This window comes from Nyctereutes procyonoides, unplaced genomic scaffold (genome assembly GCF_905146905.1).
Source record: "Nyctereutes procyonoides isolate TBG_1078 unplaced genomic scaffold, NYPRO_anot_genome, whole genome shotgun sequence".
Lineage (NCBI taxonomy): Eukaryota > Metazoa > Chordata > Mammalia > Carnivora > Canidae > Nyctereutes > Nyctereutes procyonoides.
This window is the reverse complement of record NW_026575135.1, coordinates 5744980-5766626: the sequence shown is the minus strand read 5'-3', so window position 1 is coordinate 5766626 and position 21647 is coordinate 5744980. Positions and strand designations below refer to the sequence as shown.

Sequence of the window (21647 nt, the reverse complement as noted above, 5' to 3'; positions counted from 1 at the left end):
ATTACCCACTCTCCCATCTGTCCACCTCTCCACCCACCCACTCACCCATCCATTACCCACCCACCCATTCATGCATGCAACTATGCATCCTCCATGCAGTCAAGGTTTATTGAGCACCTTTTTTGTCCTACAACTTGTCTCAGCCTCTGGGATAGACCCAAAGTTTCATAACATGCAACCTGGGACCATCAAACACAGACCCTGCACTCCGGGCAGATACACCTTTGTCATGACCCTTTATCACTCTCTGCTCCCCCGTGGCCTTTCCCCTGGCACCTCTACATCCTTCAACTCCTTAAAATCCCCTTCAGCAAGTCTCTCTTGTTTACAGCAGCACATGTGAAGGCCAGAGAGGTTAAGTAACTTGCCGAAGATCATGCAGTGGCTCACAGTAATCGTGGACTTAGGACCAAGGTCCCAGCGAGTTAGTAGTCTCCGATCCGTCCCCGATCATGGGGTCATGCAGGGGGCGTGAGGAAAGCAGGCTTTGGAGCCAGGGAGTCCTGGGTTCCATCGTGACTCCTCTGATCCCTTCCTGGGGGCCATGGGCAAGTTGCTGACCTCTCTGGCAGCCCTTACTTGGACTGGAAGCTCATTCCTCCTACCTGGCAGACGGTGGGGAGGAGGGAAGGAGACATGGCCTGCTCCATGCTCAGCCCTGCGCCTGGCACACAGGAAGGGCAAAGGACATAGCAGCGGCTATTACGTCATAGCAAGGGGTTTCTATGTGACCTTAGGAAGAGCTGCCTCTGCCCTTTCCTCCCAGTGAACGCCAGTGACCTTTCCCTTCGGGTTGGAAGTGGCTCCTGACTGGGAAAACCCCACTTGAAGCAGCCCCTACAATCTGCCTCCAGCCACAGGGCCCTGCCTGATTCACAGAATCCTGCGTCCGGGCGTTTCGTTCACGCTGGGAGTGCAACCAGCACCACATCACAAGCTCATGCTATTCTCAGAGGCATCACTGCTTCCGTTTCACAGATGGGGAAACCAAGATTCAGAGACGGGAATTTCTCGGCAAAACTAGGAATTTAGTCTAAGCTGGTCTCCATGCAAAGGAAGCACTCACTTTAGAAAACAAAGGATGACAGCATTGTCATCGCTAATTGGGCTTAAAAAAAAAAATCTTAAAAATGGTCGCAACCCCGGGACCAAGCATTTCAAATGACCAAGGTTATCATCAAATCACGTGTGCACTGATCTTCATCTCTGCATTATTTATAACAGCAAAAACTAGAAACCACCTAAGTGCCCAGCAAGAGATTGGTCCCCAAATCACAAAACATCCACCCCCTGGAATTGCTTTGCATGCATTAGGAATGACTTGTGGAGGGACATATGATGAGCTGGGAAGACGTTCACGTCTATTAAGTCACAAAAGAAAGCAGGTTACCCTATCATTATTGCAGAGCACTGTTCCAAATGCATATTACATTTGCATACATACATATGGAAAAGAGCAGTTATCTGGATAATAAGTCATTTTCCTCTTTTTGCTTCTATTTGCTGATCTTTCCGCAATGAACATTACTACCTGTGTAATTCAAATCTTTGAGATTTTTAAATTATAGGTTTTATGCATTTTAATTTTTTTAAAAAAATCACCCAAACACCCTCCATTCCCCACCTCCCACTGGAAGGTGGCATGTTCGGCTCCCCCGGGGGTGGGGCTGGGGGGGGTCAGTCTCACCCTCGCCCGCAGACTCTCCCGATGCGGAATCCTGGCATTCTGCAGGCTGCGGGCCCGGGTCCCACTCCAGCGGCGGCAGGCACTGCTGTGCCAGCCGGAAGTCATCCAGGAGCTCGGGGCTGGTGGCCCCGGGAAAGGGCCCCTCTTCTCCCCCGCTCCCGTCGGCATCCTTTTCCTCTTCGGGCCAGGCCCAGCGTCGCCGCTGGGGCCCCCTCCCCAGGCCCAGCTGGGCCCAGCGCACCTCCGTCCGGGAGCTGGCCATTGGGCCCAGCCTGCGCTTCACCTGGGCCACTTCATCTTCAGGAGACGGAGCTGCCACCGTGGGTACCCGAGTCACCGCCAGCTCCTCTCAGGACCAGCCATCCTGCCTGCAGCCTGGGGGGACACAGCCAAGGGACAGCATCACTCGTCCAGCCCCCTCCCTGCTTCACAGCGGCTCACCGACAGGAGCGCTGGCAGCAGGCAGCCGTAGCTCCAGCCCCTGGAAGCCCGTGACCCCGGCCAGTCACGCCACCTTCCTTCTCTTTAGAGAAACCAGGAGGATGACTCCTCTTCTCCCTCAAGGCTTTCATAAATCAGTCGAGATACAGGGTCAGGAGCCAGAGGCCAGCACACTGGCAAGAGGTGCCTGTGCACTAGCGGTGGCCACAGTGGGCCAGGCCCCAGGCATGGGTGCGGGGACAGCGGCCCTGCCCCCCTGAGAACCGAGAGCCCAGGCGGAAGCGGACAAACAGGCAGCAACTACAAATCGAGGTGAGCAGGACCGGGATGCAGGCAAGACTTAGCCCAGAAGCCGCTTCCTCCGGGAAACCTTCCCTGACCCCCTCTCGGGCCTGAAGAACGCAGACTGCGAGGGGGGTGAAAAGAACATTCCAGCACTCCAAATAATTGAAAACAGGTACTCAAACCGGTAGGCGTATACACGCACGTCCAGAGCAGCGCTATTCACAATAGCGGGAGGTGGAAAGGGCCCAGATGTCCATCCACGGGTGAGTGGATCAGCACCGTGTGGTGCACACGCACGACCTAGCGCCGCTCGGCGGGCCAAGGGGGAAGAAGTGCTGGCACACGCCACCCGGAGGGTGAGCCTGCCAACACTCGGCGAAGTGAAAGAAGCCAGGCGCCGAAGGCCACACGTAGGATTCCATTTCCACGAAATATCCAGAATAGGTAAATCCATAGAGACGGAAAGCAGGCTGGCAGTTCCGGGGGGCAGGGGAGGGCGAGATGGGGAAGGGCTGCTTCGCGGGTATGAGGTTTCCTTTCGGGGTGATGAAAATGTTTTGGAACGAGATACGGGTGGGGGCAAGGAGGGGGACGGCCAGATCCAGGAGGGCCTCTCGGGTCCCAGTCAGTGTAGCCCCCGCTCAGGACAACACAGCACAGGGGTTGCTTAGAAGTCCCTCTGTGACTGGTTGGGGAGAAGGAGCCAGAAGATGGAGTCTGGCTGCAGAGGGGCCTGTGGCAGAGCAGGACGGCTGGCGGGGCTGCTCCTTCCTTCCATCCTCTCCTCCTCTCCCTCTTTCCCTTCCCGCTCTCTCATCTCCTGCCTCCTTTCTTTCTCACCCACCCTGCAGGCACCCAGCCGATGGTCCCACCTGCCTAGCTCCAGGGCAGCTCACGCAAAAGCCCCACTCTACAGGTGTGAAAACTGAGGCCCAGAGAGCAGAGGGCCCGCACCCCAAGCCACCCACAAGGCTGGGGTGAAAGGTCACCTCACAGCCTAGGCCAGGGCTCTTCCCTCCACGCCGAGGAGATGATGGTGTCTAATCCCAGGCCTCCCTGGAGGACGGGCAGGTCTGTGTCCCTGCAGCTTCATGAGCACTTGGTCTTGCTCAGAGCCTTGATTTACACGGTGGAGAAAAGTCAGCAGGCAGCTATTTCTGGATAGAAAGCTCCCCGGGGAACGGTGTATCACAAGAGAGGCTGCAGCCTTCCCGGGGCTGGGGCAGGGACAGGGAGGGAACCACACCGTAAGGCCTCTGGCTGCCACCCCTGCTCCTGCACCAGGGCTCAGGGGCCTCACCCCTCCCCTGCACCCAGTCTTCCTCTCTCCCCCCAGAATTGCCTCCAGATGACCCCGTGGGCCTCCCCACGACCCCCACCCACCCCCGCCACCGCATACGCTGTGCGCTGAGCCAGGAGTCCTCCCTCTGCCCTCATCCCGAGCAGGCGAGTGGGTCACAGGCACAGTATTTTTCAGAAGAGAAAACTGAAGTGCGGCCTGGAAAGGTGACTTGGCCAAGATTACCCAGCTGGTTACTGACAGAGCAAGACCTGAAACTATTAATTTGGGCCAGGCAGCTCCAATTATCTATCACAAAACACATCAGGAAAGTATATTAGCTCTCATGCGCTCTCGCCCTCTCGTACCTTTACAGGTACGTATCCTCATACTGATGTATTAGGAAAAATAACATAATTTTTTTTTAAAAAAAAGCAAAAAAATGCAATATTAAATCAATCTTTTAAAAAGAAGCTCTAGGGATGCCTGGGTGGCTGAGCAGTTGAGCATCTACCTTTAGCTCGGGGTGTGACCCCAGGGTCCCGGATGGAGTCCCACACTGGGCTCCCTACACGGAGCCTGCTTCTCCCTCTGCCTGTGTCTCTGCTTCTCTCTCTGGGTTTCTCATGAGTAAATAAAACCTTTAAAAAAAAAAAAAAAAACAGAGAAGCTCTAACCCTTGCTTCCCATACCTTATGTCCGGGGCCTGTACTCCTCTCGGGAATCCCTGCCAGCGGGCCTTTAGCTGGACTGTGCTTGAGAATTCTCTAAGAATGCAGAGTCCTAGGTTGACCCAATGAGAGCCGGACTCAGTGGCCCTGGGATAGGGCACAGGAATCTGCATTTCAGTGGCCACCCCAGGCAAGGCCACCTTTTGGGGGTGGACTAGGCCTTCTGGCCCCTGCTACTCGGGGGGGTGTTGGAGGTGCTGAGGGCCATTGTTTTTTCTCTTCCCGAAATCTGGCGGCAACTTCTGGGTGGCTGGCGAGGCATGTGGTTTTTTGACTTTTTAAAGGGGCTTTTTCTAGCCATGGGACACAGCCAGCTGTCCAATCACAGGGGTGTACAAAGAGGAACATCCTGTCTCCTGGGATGACTCAGTCCTCGCTGAAACTCGCTGCGACCAGGGGCAGCTGCACATCAGAGCAGAGGGAGCTGCGGTCACTGGCCGCAGTTGTGCACATGCTCCCCAGGCCCTGACACCCGTGAGCCTCTCCTGAGCAAGGCCTCTGGCTTCCACGCAAGCCTTGGCGCCTGGTGCCATGGAGCCCGGGCCCGGCCAGCCGGCCAGTCAGAGGGTCAGTTGACAAACACATTCAGGTGCCAACCACGTGCCAGCCTCGGGCTGGGATGAGGACATGCCTCGCTGGGCGGCCCACAGAGAAGTCGCTGGGGTGGAGACCAGGCTGCAGGTCTGGTGCTGTTGCTTCATCGTCAACGGCCGAGCAGAACCTCCCCTCCCTGTAAAAGGGGGGGAGCACCGCCAGCTCCAGCTTCTGCAAGGAGTTACTGCCTGTGAGGGTGCACTGGGTGGTTGCTGAACGACCTCTGGGGTTCCTGGGTGACTGTGGCTCCTGAGGGCAACAGCTTCGGAGCTGTTAACTCCCTCCCCCGTCCTGAGGACCCACTATAGAGTCACAAAGACGGACACTGAACACCCAGTGGGTGCAAGCCAACTTTAAAAAACCCATGACCTTCTGCTGTGTGCCAAGCACTCTAGGAGACACAGGGACTACTGACATGAGCCCAAGTGTTCCGAAGTTTCGATTCGGGGTGGGGTGGAGTGGGTAACCATACAGGGGGTTATTGATGAAGGAAGAATTAAGCTGGGCAAAGAGTATGTGGGGCCGAAGAACGGGGAAGGGCATTCCAGGCCGAGAGAACAGCATAGGCAATGGCCCAGAGGTCTGAAAGTATGAACAGAACTTGACAGAGAGCTGCGGGCAGAGGTTCTCAAATGGCAGCCAAAAGCCATCTGTGAGGCACACAGGGCTGCTCCGGAAAGGCGGTGGGGGTGGGTGGAAGCCCCAGCCATACCAACTGGGGGCTGAACCCGAAAAGGCTCTGAGTGTGAAATCCCCCACAGGCGCCGGGCTGTCAGGTGCAGGCCCTGCCCGCCTTGCAGAAGGCAGCCTCCCGGGAAGCACCGGCCACTCCCTCCTCCTTCCCTATGGCTCCTCTCTCCTCCGCTCTGTCCTCCTCTCTCCTCACCCCTGCCCGAGGGTCCCCGGAGCCCCTTCTGGTCTGATCTCCTTCTCCAGGTCCCGAGTGGGCCTGCCACCCCCGCAGGGCTTCCTTCTCTGCCCCTTCAGCCGCTCCAAAGCTGAGGACCCTCGTCTTTGCAGCTCAATCTCTCAGGTTCTCCTTGGCCAGCTGCAGCCATGCACCTACCTCGGCCTCCCCAGGCCTTCTGAAGCTGCGCGGGGCACCCCCTCCCTGCTCCCACCTCAGCCTGACACCTCCCAGATGGGGAAGCAGTCGTAGAGGGGTGGCGGGCTGTCACCACACCTTGCAGACAGGAAGTGCAGCTCGGGGATTCAGACCTTCAAACCCAGGGACCGGGACTCTGAAACCATCAGACCTGGGCTGGGGGTGGGGCGGGGGGCGCCGGGAGTGAAGGGGAAGGAAGACTCCTCGTAGCGAGTGACTGGGCCCCTCCAAAAAGGCTGAGCGCAGAGCCCCCGACTCAGCTGCCCTCCCTGCACAGCTGGCAGGCCACAGACCTCCTGTTCTCGAGGGGTTCCCGCCAAAAACTAGTGCCTTGAGGAAGCCCAGCGCTCTCCCGTCCAGATGGCCCCCCTCCTGCCCCCAGCTCCCTCCAACATCAGAGGCAGAGGCCGAGGAGGAGAAAGGCGAGGAGCCCGGGCTCTGGGGACACGAGCCTGCGGAGTCGCGGTGTCTGCCCCTCTCTGGGCCTTTACATGCGGCGGCGGCGGCAGAGAGGCAGCTCGTTAGTGGGGACCCCCGCTGCCTCCTGGCCAGCCCCCCCATCCGAGCATCATCTTTGAGACCCCGTAGCAGCCGCAGGACTAACTCTCCAAGTGCCGATGGGGCCGCCCCGGGCACAGAGAGGGACCGGCTCGTGTCCAGGGTCGCAGACATCAGATGGGGAGCTCGGACTGGGATCCAGCACTCGGGAGCTTGACGAGATCCCCCGAAAACCGACCCAGGCCCCGTGGGCCGGCTCCCTAAGCTGCCAGAGAAGTAGGAACAGCTGCGGCAGCTGTGACTTCCTGGCTGGGCTGGTCCAGCTGCCCTGACGGTCCGGAGAGCCCGCGCCTGGCCCGTCCAGAGGGAAGGCGGCCTGCCCCGCCCGCCTCACCCCCTTACCTCTCTCGGGCTCCAGCACCGGCCTGCAGGCCCAGGCTCAGGGGACCTGCCTGAGAGGTCTTTGTTCCGAACCTGGGGAGCCCCCTGCCTCCATGGCGCCCTGGCCCGCCTCCAGGCCGCTCTGCCAGCCCGAGCAGCAGCTCGCAGACAAGCATCGCTCCCCACCTCTCCCCGCCCCTGCTGCGGCTGAGGCCGCCTCGCCTGGGCAGGAAGCGCCCAGCCTGATTTCCTACAAGTGTTTGTCAGAAGGAGGGGGTTTGTCTGCGCAGAGTGCGAGTCAGCAGGAGGAGCTTAACCCCTTGCAGGCCCTCCGCGGGTCTCGCTGCCTGGGAAGGGGGAAGGACTCGCAGCACAGACCCCCAAGGGATCGGGCCCATCGGGGCCAAAGTACTGACTGACATCCAGAGAAGGTCAGAGGCTTGGCCAAGGTCACACAGCGTGCTGAGCTTGGAAGGAGGCCTCCAGCGGCTTCCACCTTCTGGGAGCTTCTTCTGCAGCCTCTCCCGTCCAGGGCATGGTCTGGGCTGAGGCTCCCTCCCTCGCCAGGCCTTGGTACCCCCATCCGTACAATGGGAGCCCAGCCTGCACGCTCGCTCAGCACCCTTCCAGCTCGGACTTTTCTCTCCCATCCTCCTGCATGCAGCCTCACACCTCAGAGAGGCTGCGGCCATCCCTGCCGCCCCACCCGCAGTCCTCACCCCTGGCTTCTGTAGGTGGCACTGGCGGTGGGTGACTGACCTGGGAGCTGAATTTCTCCTGCTGTGCGCCCAGGACCTACCAGAGGGCAAGCTGCCTTTCCCCCAGCTTCCCTCTTCCCCATCTCGTTCATTCGACGGGTCCTCGCCCAGCTCCTACCGCCTGCTGGGTGCTCATCACTGGGCTGGGAACACGGCAAGGCACACGACAGGCCGAGTCCTAGCTCCACTCCACAGAGACACAAGACGGTAAGAAACGTGGAGAGAGGTTTGGACAAGGCTGATCCACGATCCTGATGCCTGAGGCTCACCCGGACCAACAGAACCAGTCTCTGGACATCAGCAACTCTAGAGCGTCCCAGATGGGCTGGGATACATGGCCCAGGGGGAGAATCTGAGAGAGTAGCAGGCTGGAGAGGAGGGTGTGGGGTCGGCCAGGAAGATCTCTGAGGGAAGGTGACATCCCAACAAGGGACCAAAGGAGGAGAGAGGCAGGAGCAAGCCACAGGGAGGGCCCGCAGCAGAGGCTTCTGGAAGGGCAGGTGTAAAGGGCAAGGTGGGAGGCTGCTGGGCTTTCCCTGAGAACAGCAGGCTGTGCACCCAGAGCAGAGGGAGCCAAGGGGCAGGAGCAGGGGCGGGGGCGGGGGGGGTGGGGGGGCAGGCTCAGGGCCTGGTCCCCCCTCTCTGTGAGTCCTCAGCCAGCCCTGCCGAGGATCCAGGGGTTCTGATTCAGAAAACAAAAAGAGAATGGAAAAGCTCTGGCCTCAGCTTTGTCCAAAAAGCCCTCCGGGCAATTCCGATGAGCAGCCAGGTTGGGGAACCACCATGTAGGAGAGGAAAATAGATCCCGTGTAGACTTGGCTTCCTGCGCCGGCCCCACCCCTTGCCAGCTCTGTGACCCTGGAGGCTTCGGGGTTCTAAGCCTGTTTCTTCAACAGTGATGCAGGGAGAAGGAGGCGCCACCGCACGGGCCACGGTGTCCAAGCTGGGGGCCTGGAACACGCACGAGTGAGCGAACAGACCCTCTCAGGGTCAGGCTGTGAGTATCTGGCAAAGCCAGGGCCACAACCAGGTGCCCTCATCGCAGCAGTCAGGCCAGCCCTCCCCTTCCCTCCCTGCCTCCTCCCCACATCTGGGTGGCGGGGCTCTGGCTGCGTGGAGCAGAGCCAAACCCTAATGAGGCCCCTCCCTGCCAGCTCTGGCAACCATGTGGGCCATTGTGCGAGGGGCGGGCTCCCCTGACGGCCTGTCACTCACTCTCCCACCCTCCCTGGTCATTAACCCAGGCAGCACTGCCAGCAACCCATCAATGGCAGGTGGCTGCCGCCGCCAGGCCCGCCCCACGGCCCCCGGATAACCCCAAACCAATCTTAGGGGCAGGTGCCTAACACCAAGGAAGAGAGCCTCCGATCATCGCCTTGCCCCCGGCCCCCCAAGCCTTACCAACCCTCCTCCCTGTCGCTGCTCCTGCTGTGCTCCCTCCAGGCACCCAACTCCACCCACAAGCCAAATCCTACTTAATCGAAGCAACGTGTCCCCAAGTGACCTCATGACATTGCCACCCTCCATACCCACCCCTCTCTAGTTTGGCCCACCCCTTGTCCAGGTGCGCAAGCCAGAACCGACCGTCATTCGGGACATGTCCCTCTCCCTTACGCCCCATAAGCAATCCATCATCGACTCCTCAGTCTCACCAGAACCTGTCCCATGTCTGCACCCACGCGGATGGGTTGCTCCTGCCACAGCCTCTCCCAGGAAGCTCTGCTCTGGGGTCCCTCCAATCCGTTCCTCACATGCACCACAGGGACAGTTTCCAAACCAGGATCCTGCAAGTACGGATCCTGCCCCCTGCTCTGAGAAAGACCCCAAGAAGGCGCTGCTCCAGCCTCTCCCCCACTCTCCGCCCTTCCTGCTGTTCCCAGGACAGCCCTGCAGTGCTCCCCGTCATCACCCAAACCCACTTCTTCTCCCTGGGACCTCCCAGGCCACCTGTAGATCTCAGTCCCAAGTGCCCTCCTCCGGGATTGATTGGGAATTAGGCTTCAGGTCTCTTTCTGGCACCGGGAACTCTGAAGTACTGGCCATCATATCCCCAGTGCCCAGCGCAGGACTTGCTGCCTCACAGGAGAAGCGCAATAAATACACGCGGGATGACCTACTGACTCGAGCGGGTCGCCCGCACCTGGCTGTGGCCCCCACAACCCAGGCAGGCTGGCGTGACATCCCCATTTTACAGGCGGGTAAATAGAGGCCCCGGGAGCCCGCGCAACTTGCCTGCAGCCACAAAGCTGGTGAGTGCCAGGGGAGATTGAAGCACACAGCTCTGCCTCTTAGCAACCATGCTCCGTGCTCACACCAAGAGATAATTAATACCTGAGCAGGATGAGACTGGGAGTAGAGCTGATTACCAGCGAGCGGCAAGCCCCCAAGCCAATGTTCTAACCTGGTAACGGAGCTCTGCTTGCACACACAGCCTTTCGGGGGCTTCTCTAAACTGCTTTCTCGGCCTGGCACTAGATGCTTTTGGGAAAAGCCTTGGGAAGGGGCGGAACAGGAGTGTGATGGGGTTGACAGGTGAGGAAACCGAGGCCCGGAGATGGGGAAGTGAGTAGCTCCTGGCCACCCAACAATACCGTCCGGCCGCCAGGCTCGAGTACTCGTACCAGCAGCAGGCCGCATCCACACAGCCCTGCCTGCCTGACCGCAGGACCCAGCACCGTGACCCCCCCCCCATCTCACCACCACTCAGCCATCCCCTCCGCCTGCCCTCCACACTCCTCCTGAGCCCCAGCTAAGGGCCCGGCATGGTGACGGAGTGGAAGGTAGGTCTGCCTTCCCCCCAAGACTTCCGGGGCAGCCCAGGACACGGCCCGGGACCCGGATGGGCACTGCTGCCTTTTGGCACCATGTGCCCCGAACGCTACAGTGGGACCACGAGGCTTTCCACGGGGGAAAGCAGCAGCTGGCGCCTTCAGAATTCACAGGGGCTCCCTTCCTTGGGAAAGAAATGAACACCCTCCCGAAGGTCACCCGGTTCTTCCAACCCCAGTTGCTGAATTTACCCTGTCGTTAAAATCCACAGGGAATCCGGATGGCAGGTGAGGATGTGGGGAGCCAGCCAAGAAGAACTGGGGAACTGGACACCCAAGGTATAGCCTTCCCTTCTCTTAGGAACCGTGGGGCTTAATGAGGTTATCAGAAATGACCTTCTAGCACTAAATCTTCTGGGTTCTTTGATTCCGCCTGCCAACACAGGTGGACATGCCATGGTGATGGGAGGCCGCACGGTACAGGGGTTTATGGAGCATGTGCTTCGTGGGCAGAGACCTCCAGCTTCTCTTTGAAAGCTGTGTGGCCTTGGGCAAGCGGCTTAACCTCTCTGAACCCCAGATTCTTTTCCTGTAAAATGAGGGAGTAATAGTGACTTCACAGGATCATTGGGATGATAAACGAGACTATGTACATAAAGTCCTGGCCCACGGCCCAGCTGGCACAGAGCTCATGAATAAATGACTTTGGCCAGATCTGTGAAACACCCAGATGGCCTGCTCCCCGCAGGACCGGGTCTAATTTTCCTGGCTCCAGAGCTTCCCTCGTATCAGCCACAGCCCTCGCTTTGGGTCTCGTACAGAAAGGGGGATGGCGAGGTCTCCCAAGTGGAGAGAAATGCTGCCATTTCCCTGGGACCCTTTTCCCTGTGGCCCCCAAATGATCGCAGGGTTCACCAGTCCAGATGGACACCGTGCCTACTGCCTGAATAGTGAAGGAGGAGAGGAGGCAGGCCTTCCTCAGCCAATCAAGACATGGGTTACGAGGAGGATGTGGCCATATGGAGGAAAACACACACATGTACACATCTCTGCACACACAGACACCCACACTCTTCGATTCACGCTTTGTGAAAAGAGTCCACCCCCCCTCAAAAAAATGCATAATTTGTGCCAGGAATTCATTGCTAACAGCAAAACTTCATCACGCACCTATTACGTAAAGGCCTTTCCATGGATTCGGGTGTCCTTTATGTAATTCTCGTGCCAATGCAAGGAGGCAGGAATTAGCATCCCCATTTCACAGGAGAGGAAGCTGGCTTTGCACCAAGCTGTCTGAATCCAGACAGTACGGTCTTAATCATTTGCGACTGAAGCTTGCAGTACGTGAAAAGATCGAAAGCAATCCCAGTGTCCAATAATAGGGGATCGTGGAAAAAAAATTATGATATTTCCACTCAAAAGGAATCCTACAGGGATGCCTGGGTGGCTCAGCAGCTGAGCGCCTGCCTTCGGCCCAGGGCGTGATCCTGGAGTCTTGGGATCGAGTCTCACATCGGGCTCCCTGCATGGAGCCTGCTTCTCCCTCTGTCTGTGTCTCTGCCTCTCTGTGTGTGTGTGTGTGTGTGTCTCTCATGAATAAATAAATAAAATCTTAAAAAAAAAAAAACAACAGTAAAATAGGGAGGAAGAGAAAACTGAAGGAAGAAGGGAAAAGGGAGACCGAGAGGTACTCCTAAATGTTTACAGTAATTAGTAGCAAGTAGTATAATAAAAGGTAAGCGTACTCTTTCCTTCCATGGGTTTTTGAAAAATCATAGTTGCTATACAAAAAATAGTAAAATGAATATTTCCTGTTCCTTTTTTTTTTCAAAGATCCTGATTTTTTAGAAAGATTTTATTTACTTATTTGAGAGAGAGAGAGAGAAAGAGTGAGCATGTGAGGAGGGGGTGGGGCAGAGGGAATCTGGAGCAGAATCCCAGGCTGACACCTAGCTGAGCTCGGAGCCCGACGCGGGGCTCGATCTCATGACCCTGAGGTCGTGACTGAGCTGAAGTCGTGAGTCCGCAGTTTAGCCAACTGAGCCACGCTGTGAGCCGAGTATTTACTATTCTGAAAGAAAACCAACAAGCAAAGTAAACAAAAGCCTCCACTGCATATTTGGGCAGTGCTTCGATCTGATGAGACCTGGGGTGTGCCCCGCCTCAGTTTCCCTGCCTGTGCAAGTCAGGAAGGGTGGCTGAGCCCTTTGAGGCCCTTCGGAGCACTGACACTCTTTGTGACATTCTGTAATTCCCTTCCCACGCTCTCTCTCTTCCTCTTTTCGAACTTTGATACTACGTGCTCTTTTCTGCACATCGAGCCATTACGCAACACGTGGGAACATATGAAAATCACAGAAGGGAAAGGAAGCGATCCCAGCCTTAGCCACTCTTAACATTCTGGGGTAAGACACGTGCTCTCTGATTGGATCCTCACGATCAGGCATTTAACGGATGAAGAAAGGCCCAGAGAGGTTAAACCACTTGCCCACAGTCACACAGCACATCGCAGGCAGAGTTGGAGCTGCAGCCACAAGCCAAGCATTACCCTCCAAATGAATCCTTTACCTGGGTGGGCTGCACCTGACGTGGGACTCCGTCCCGGGACTCCAGGATCTGAGGCCCTGCCCTGCCTGGTCCTTGGTCCTTGGCTGTGGCCTCAAGACTCTGAGAAGACTGCCAGCGGGGCATCCCGGTCTGGCTCTGATCGCCAGCCTCTCCCCCAGAATAGGGAATGCTGGCGGGGGTCTAGGGGCTGGCTGGGGACCAGGCCTGGGAGCAAGGGGGCGCTCCTGACATTGGAACCGGAGTTTGGCCGGCACCGGGCCAGCAGTTGTGTTGGACGTTGGAATGAAGGAGGGACCCAGGAGTGAAAATGTAAAGGGTGTGGACAGAAAGGCCTTGGTCCAGGTCTGGTGGCTCTTCTAAAGCCCGCTGGCATCCTCATCTGCACGGAGGGCAACACCTTCCTCAGGGGTGAGCCCGTAAAGTAAGGGGACCAAGTGTTCACACGGCCTAGCACCCGGGAGGGCCTCAGGAGACAGGAGGGGCGCTGTTGGCCTCCTCCTGGCCCCCAGCTCCGCCAGTACCTCTTCCCAGTCTCCCCGCTCCTGGCGCGGCCTCCCATCCCTTGGACACACCCTGCTGGAAAAATCTTCCCAGGGCATCATTCTGGTCAAGCCTTTCCCTGCTTACAGAACACTGACGGCTGCTGTCACTTTCAGGTTCAAGGCCAGACACTCTGGCCTGGAATTCAGGCTCACGCTGACCGGCTGACCGGCTCCCACATCCGACGGCTGCTGCACTGCACAACTCACGTGACAGCCTAGGGGCCTCCTCTCACAAAGGTTTCCTTCCCCAAATCCCACACTTCGGGAGGAGCTGCAGGAGGGTGAGGGCCTTCTGGCCTGGCCCCCCTGGGGCCCCCTGCACTGCCGGGAGCCCTCCACCTCCTGGCTGCCCTGCGGAGCAATGCTGGCCTTCCAGCCCACAACACGCGTCACGTGCAGCTCTCGGAGAAAAAAAAAAAGGAAGGAAAAAGCTTGATTTGTGGCCTGATTTCCATAGTGTAAATACCCGTATTATGGCCAATTTCAAGCTACCCAGTGTGCTACCGCTGGCACAGCACTGGAAACAGATGCACACGATCAGCTCTCCCAACATGACGCACCGCTGCACACCCCAGAGTAAGCACCAACTAACCCCCGTGAGAAGCTGTGTGACCTCAGGCAGGTGACTTAAACTCTCTGCACCTCCTCAGTCTTCTCAGGTCTACAATGAGGACAGTAACAGTCCCCACTTCACGGCGACGATGTGAGCACCTAGTTCTAGAGTCTGGATCAACAGCAATGCGCCAAACGTCCGCTACGTGCAGGGTGCCGTACTGGGCACCCGGAAGGTGACTGGCGACAAAAGCTCCTGGCCTCCCGGACCTCAGTCACTGCAGTAAAACCCTTGGCGCGGTGGCTAGACTGTCGCAAGCACTAACCCAGCGCTGGTACCCACGGAGCGTCGGGACTCCCTTTCTCCCGGCCTGAGACGCCTCCTCTCCAAACGTGGGATGTGACCTTCTGTGATTCCACCTCCCTTCGGCCTGGAAGCCACACCGGAGTGGCTGTCACCGTGCCCATTTCAGCGAGGGGAAAACTGAGGTGTTCAGAATGGAAGCTGGGCGCGGGATCCAAACCAAGGGCTCCTAACTCCCCGTCCCCGGAGCTGTCCCACCCCCCAGGACTGAGGAAACATAAAAAGGACCTGGCATTTGCTGGGTCATTCAGCTGGAGGCTTTAAAAATACTTTCTCCCCGCCCCCCAGCCCCGTCCCTGGGGGTAAATTGAAATGTCCTTGGCAGAGGCACCAGTTTCCAAAACCCGCTCTCAGCAGGACGCGGCCCTGCCCAGGAACACCCCCAGCTCCAGGCTAACCCCGGGCGCCCCCCCCCCCCCCCCCCGGGCTGGTGGGAGCTGATGAAATCCCCTTGCAAGAAGGGCTCCCAACACGTGTTTCGAATGCAAAGCACTGGACTCGGGGAGGCGAAGGCCCCACGTGGGCCCCTCTTCCCTCCTAGAGAAGAACCGAGATGGCCCCGGACAATAAACTCAAAAAGAACCCAAGACACCGCGGGGTCCATCCCCCTGAGCCACACTTAGACCCCCTCAAAACAGATGGGCAGCGATGCTGCTTTCTTGACAGCGCAAAACCACCAGCCAGTAAAACCCACCCACTCCAGGGGCGGCACCTGGGGAAGGAAAAAAGAAAAAAAAAAAAAAAAAAAGGTCTCGGTAAGTCCCTGCAGGTGTCTAACCTCAGCCCTGAGGCTTCGGTTTCCAGGCTCTTCAGTTCTAAAGGACAGAAACGGTGTCTCTTTTCTCTGCAACCTGAGTTCTCTGTGCAACCGCCCGGGTTTGCCGTCCGCCTCTTTCCTTCGCAGCTTGACGGCTGGGCGCTCGGAGCCGAGCCGCGGGTGAGGATCCCCTCCAGCCCGCAGGGTCTTCCCACAAAGCCGCGGCAAGGGGCAGGGAAGGGCCTCCCCGCGCAGCCGCGTCACCCCGCTGAGCGCCTCGGGCCACGCGCGCCCCTTCTCCGGGCCTCAGTCTCCCCATCTGTGCACCCGGACAGCCTGGCCCCATTTCTCAGTCCGATCCAGCTCGCAGCCGCGTCAGCGCTGCCCACCCCCGTGCGGGCCCTTGCCCCCCCCGCCCCCCTTCCCCCCGCCCCCTCCGCCAAAAAAGAGGAAAAGAAACTCGCGTTAGGCGTCCGCGGAGGGTGCGCGGCTCCGAGTCGTCAGGCTACGCGGGCAGTTGCCGGGTGAACCGACCTCGCACAAATCCCGGACTGGTTAGTCCCACCTCCCGGGTAACCACAGCTACCCGGGCCACACCCGCAACCCAAACACAGCCCGAGGCCCCGCCGAGGACCAGCCCCGGGCTCCCCGGGGACCCCTCCCCTCCCAGCCGCAGCTGGAGAGACAGAAAGCCAACGCCCCCATTGTGCGGAGGTGGAGACTGAGGCCCAGCGGAGCCCGCGCGGGACGCAGCCGGCGGGGGGAGGACCGGACCCCCGCGCCCGCCCGGCGCCCCCGCCCACTCCGGGAGCCGCGCCCCGACTGCTCCCGGGCGCCGGGGCTTCCCACGTGGGAGCGGCCGAAAGCGGCGCGGCCCCCGGGATCGCCGCCCTCCCCATTCCCCCGACCCGGAAACTGAGGGCCGGCGAGGGGCCGCCGCCCGCCCCGGCCCCGCCGCAGCCCCCCCGCGCGCCTCACCTGCCGCCGCGGGTTTCCTGGACTTGAGCGGCAAACAAAGGCCGCCAATCCCCGCGCGGGGCGGGGCGGCCACTGGGCTCAATCCCCGGGGCGGCCTGCGACGGGCGGGGCGGGCCCGGGAGGCGGGGCCTCGGGAGGCTCCGCCAATCGCGGCGAGGCGGCCTCCTGCGGCCCGCCCCCTCGGCGCTGGGGCTCCGCCCCCTCGGCGCTGGGGCTCCGCCCCCTCGGCGCTGGGGCTCCGCCCCCCGCGCCCCAGCGCTCCCAGCTGGGAATTCGCGGGGCTCCGGGAGCGCGTGTGCACGGTCGCAGCAACCGCAGCTTTCGCAGCCCCCACGGACTGCTTCAGAGCAGTAACAAGAATCTTTTTTTTTTAATTTATTTTTTATTTTTATTTTTATTTAAGATTTTATGTATTTATTCATGAGAGACACGGAGAGAGAGGCAGAGACACAGGCAGAGGGACAAGCAGGCTCCCTGCGGGGAGCCTGATGTGGGACTTGATCCCAGAAACCTGGGATCACGTCCTGAGCCAAAGGCAGATGCTCCATCACTGGAGCATCACCCAGGCGCCCCAAGTTGTTTTTTTTTTTCTTTTTAAGATTTTATTTACTTATGCATGAGAGACAGAGAGAGAGGCAGGGACACAGGCAGGGAGCCTGATGTGGGACTCGATCCTGGGTCTCCAGGGTCACGCCCTGGGCTGAAGGCAGCGCTAAACCGCTGAGCCACCCGGGCTGCCCCCCCCCCGTCTTTTTTTTAATTTTATTGATTCATTCAAGAGAGAGAGAGAGAGAGGCAGAGAGACACAGGCAGAGGGAGAAGAGGCTCCCCAATGCGGGACTCCATCCCTGCACCCCCAGGATCATGACCTGAGCCGAAGGCAGGCACTCAACTGCAGAGCCACCCAGGCGTCCCATAATGAGAATCTTAATAATAAACTTTTCTTGAGCTCTTCTGTCTGTGTCAAGAAGTGTTGTAAGCTCCTCCCATGCTCCCTCCTCTCCCCTGAGATGGGTGGCCCTGGGCATCACCTTCCAGGTAGGTTCTCCTCCAAACCACCATGAGCAAACAGGAAAACCCAGGTCTCCAGACGGACAAGAACGTGCCCAGGACGGAAATAATCCGCTGTCCACAGAGAGCTGGCCTGGAAGGGGTGTAAAGTGTCACAGTGACCTCGGCTCCTGCCCCAGTTCTGCCACTGAACTCCAGGTAAATGGAATCCCTAAGGTCAGCCTCACCAGGGGATGAACAAAGCGCTGAGTCCAGAGGAAAGAAACCAGTGGCACTCGCTTAGAGAGCTCCTCCACCAACCCTATTTCACAAGGGGGCTGATGGGGCCCAAGACGGAGACTTTTGCTGTGGGGGTGGGGGGGAATGCATCCAGCCACTGCATCCAGCTATGTTGCAGCTAATTCTCTAAAAAGCTCTCCCCGGTTCCCTAGGGATTTGAGGCTCCCTACCTGCTCCCAGTAATAATCACAGCAGCTGCTTCTGTTCAAAGCGTACTCTGTGCCAGCGGCAAACATTTTAGCGAATCCTTATAATAACCCACAAGCCAGATGAAGGCGATGCTCTCCATTTAAAGATGGTGAAAAAAAAAAGAAGAAAATAAAAATAAAAATAAATAAATAAATAAATAAATAAATAAATAAATAAATATGGTGAAACTGAGGCTCAGAGAGGTTAACTTGTCCCAGCTCACACAGCCAGGAAATAGTAGAAGTGGAATTCGATTCCAGATGTCAGACTCTGAAGTGTGGACCCCTTGAGCGGTGTCTTGTTCTCTATCCTTGTACTCCTCCCATCAGGCTATTCTCTCCCGCACCCTACTTTCTCCCAAGCAGAGGGAGCTCCAGGTAAGTTGAAGGCCACCTCAGCACTAGCTTGCGCAGTCCCTGGCTCAGGCCAAAACCTCACCCCCTTCCTGGCTTCTTCATCCAGCAGCAGACCCAGGGATTCTCCAGCAGCACCGGCCCCACACCACCCCCTGCCCAAATTCTGGCATCATGAACAAAGATGTGAGGGCCCCTGGGTACATCCGACCAGGGTGGACCTCTGACCCCTCCATCCTCCATTATTCAAAGTTGCCTTAACGCAGGGTCTTGGGTCCCTTCAGAAGACAGCAGGATACATGCTTGTGTTTGACTTTGTAATGTGGACTTCAGGCAGCCTTGGGTCCAAATTTGGCCTCTACCATCCACTAGCTTATGCAACTTTGGGCAAGAACCTTGACCTTTCTAAGCCCACTGGCAAATGAACTTTAAAAAAAAATGGTTTAAAATTTCCCTGGGTGGGGGACCCTAACACCCAATGGGCCACAGCCCCGGAGTCAGGCCCAAGAATTCTAGAAATGACAGTTCCAGAAACTCATTCTTGTCCTACTTTTCCAGAGTTCAAACTTGGGGCAGTGGGCAGCAGCTGCTGGGAGCTTCCTTGTCTCCCAGCATTGGACCAACCAAGTGGAGAGATGGCTGGTTCAAAGCATGGGACGTCACCAGGTCATGACCTGCCCAGAGCTCACAGAGCAGGTCAGCGGCTGGCCTGAAAATCACCCTGGGCTGGTGATAGATGAAAATCTCTTGGTTCAGAGCAAGGTGCATGAGGACTTTCATGCAAAGGGAGTGGCGTTTCTAAGGCCAGAGGGCCCTTGGTTCACCACTGCCATCATCCGGACAGTGATGATGTCCAGATGTCATCCAGGGCTGAGTCCGAGCCTGCCTGAGCCAGGGGCCCCAGCACAGCACCCGGCCTCCATCAGAGGCACGTAGCAGTATCCCCGCTGCACTGGTTTCCTGGGGTTGTTGTAACAGATTATCACCACGTCATGGCTTCAAACAGCCCTAATTTGTTCTCTTACAAAGAGAGGTCAGAAGTCCAAAGTCTGTCTCACGGGGCCATCCTCAAGGTGTCAGCGGGGGAGGCTCCTGCTGTGGGCTCTGAGAGCAGAACCTCTTTCCCTGACTCTTTCAGCACCTACTGGCTGCCTGTATTCCTGGGCTGGTGGTCCCTCCCTCCACACCCCTTTTCCAGATGGGGGAATTTGGGCCTAGAAAGGTGAGATCACTGACCCATGGTCATGCAGGATTTGGCATCTGATGCCAGCAGATCTGGGATCTGCCTCCAGGTGGAAGTTACTCCCTGCACAGGTATTAGGACTGGGGAGGAGCATAATGAGTCCCCCAGGAGGGACTGGGGCTTCTGGGATGCTGGCTGCTTCAGAGGTCACGTGGAATCCAGGGCTCCGGCCTCGGGCGGTCTCCTTGGCTGGGAAGCGGAAGCAGCTAAGAGCAAGATCTGCTGCTGGTGTATGGAACCAAACTGCCCCTGACCCACCTCTGGCTGACCTCTGAACACAGGGCTGGACAAAGCAGGCCCTCTCCAAGTCCTCTGTCTCAGAGAAACCCCAAGGTTGAAGGGAATAGGCACTGGGGCCCTGTAACCCATCGTCTCCCGCCCCCTCCCTTCCCTGCCCTTGTGTTTCTGCTTCTAACACCCCTGCCCCTTGGCGCCTGAACTGCACTGGTCAAGAATGGGAAGAATGGGAATGTGACCCTGCCGCCTAATGTATGCCTCTCCCCCACCTTCCCCTCCCCAGACCTTATCTATCCAAAGACTGACACCATGAAAGCCCCGCCCCCTTGCCACCCTGATGGGGACAACTCTGGCCCAACCTGTACTCCAGAGACCCCTGCGGAACCAGACTGCAGCCACCAATCCCACCCTTCTTGGCTTCCTCCTTTTTCTCCCTCCAGATTTCTCCACTCCCTTACCAGGCCCGGGGGGGGGGGGGGGGGGGGGGGGGCAGGAGGGAGGGGGCGTGGCCTCAATGAATCACCTGCACACAAATCCTCACCAGAGTCAGCGTCTGGGTTCCACCCTGAGGCAGGCCACCTCCCTGTGCCTTAAAACATCCGTGCACATTGAGCATTCCCCCCCATAACATACTTGTGTGCTTTATTTATTTTTAAGAGATTTTATTTATTTATTCATGAGAGACACAGAGAGAGGCAAAGACACAGGCAGAGGCAGAAGCAGGCTCCCTGCGGGGAGCCCAATGTGGGACTCGATCCCAGGACCCCGGGCATCACACCCTGAGCCAAAGGCAGGTGCTCAGCCACTGAGCCACCCAGGGGCCCCTCCTGTGTGCTTTCACTTAAAGGTATTTTCTGTGAATAACCAAGAAGGGTGCCGCAGGATGTGGGCGTGGCTCGGGTGCCCCTGCACCCCCACTGTGCATCCCGCGTTGAGCCCTGGGGGGCAGGGGGAAAGGCCGCTGCTGCTGCTAGGTGTTGCTCTGAGCGCCTAGCATCTGACCGACCCATCCCTCTTTGGTTGAGCAATCAGAAACCCCAGCCCCAAAGGCAGGCCACACAGCACGCTGGGCCTCAACCTTGTTCAGATTTCTTTATTGAAAAATTAAAGTCATAAGCTCTGTATATAAATACGCTGACATCGCTGGTCACCTGCAAGGCCTCTGGGATAGGCTGGGGGCGGGGCTGGGAACCTGGGGTCTTGGAGTCCCCAGGGGTGAGGAGAGGGAAATAAATAATAAATACTATAGGGGGATAAGGAGCCAAGAGGAGAGGGGGTGAGAATGGAGGGGGGGTTGCTTGATGCTTATTTGTGGCACTAAAGGTCCTGCAAGATGCCCCCCTGGCTGGGGGCCGTGTCCTCGAATTCTCATGTGACCTCACTCCAGATAAAGGCTCAGACAACCTGAGGATGGGCCAGGTCCTAGCTGGCGGGGGAGGGGGACACAGTGCCCCCTCCCCAACCCAGGTAACGGGCCCTGGCAGGCCTCAGGTGGACCTTCTCTCCTTCCCGACACCCACGCTTGTACTGAGCGCCTACTGTGTACCCCGGGCATGGCACCGGACCCCAGCCTGACCTTCTGTGTGCCTCACCCGGCTTTCTTATCCTGGTTCTGGGCCGGTGCGCCAGGATAGAGTGGGGGGATGTCTTCCTGCTACCCTGGCTACGCAGCCCCAGCCCTCCAGAAGCTTATAGTGCTGGGAGGGAGGAGGGACCGGGGCCAGGGACTGGGCAGCAGTGGGGGGCCTCCGGGCCTCAGCCTCTAGAGCATCACGTTGAACTCCGTGACCAGAAAGTCGATGTAGTCTCGCTCCTTGGTCTTGAAGGCCTCCGCAATGATGCGGGCCGCCTCCCGATGCTCCTTGCCCCGGAGCGTCAGCCCGTTCACTTCCAGGATCACGTGGCCCACCTTGAGCTGCCCACAGTTGTGGGCCGAACCGCCTCGCTGCAGGGGCGAGACACAGGGCCGGGGTGCGTGAGGCAGCTGGGGGTGAGGTGGGCGGCCTCAGACACCCACCGGGTCAGGCCCGGCACCGCCAAGCAGCCT

General features: G+C 58.4%; 2 protein-coding genes across 4 annotated transcripts in view; both read right to left on the bottom strand.

Annotated features, from left to right (window-relative positions):
- The window catches only part of AKNA (AT-hook transcription factor), a 51586-nt gene extending 35210 nt beyond the window's left edge, over positions 1 to 16376 (bottom strand). The window contains exons 1-2 of one of the 3 annotated variants that reach the window (XM_055302558.1): positions 16289 to 16376; positions 1688 to 2062 (exon numbers count right to left, since the gene is read on the bottom strand). In XM_055302558.1, the coding sequence (XP_055158533.1) occupies positions 1688 to 1949 (262 nt within the window). In that variant the 5' untranslated portion in view covers positions 1950 to 2062; positions 16289 to 16376. Of the gene's footprint in view, positions 1 to 1687; positions 2063 to 7022; positions 7277 to 15331; positions 15596 to 16288 lie in introns of those variants that run through there. The other 2 variants (XM_055302560.1, XM_055302557.1) reach the window with 2 other exon arrangements.
- Positions 16377 to 20493: 4117 nt separating this feature from the next.
- Positions 20494 to 21647, bottom strand: part of WHRN (whirlin) — a 136372-nt gene continuing 135218 nt past the window's right edge. The window contains exon 19 of the mRNA XM_055302225.1: positions 20494 to 21545. Coding sequence (XP_055158200.1) covers positions 21363 to 21545 — 183 coding nt within the window. The 3' untranslated portion in view covers positions 20494 to 21362. The remainder of the gene's footprint in view (positions 21546 to 21647) is intronic.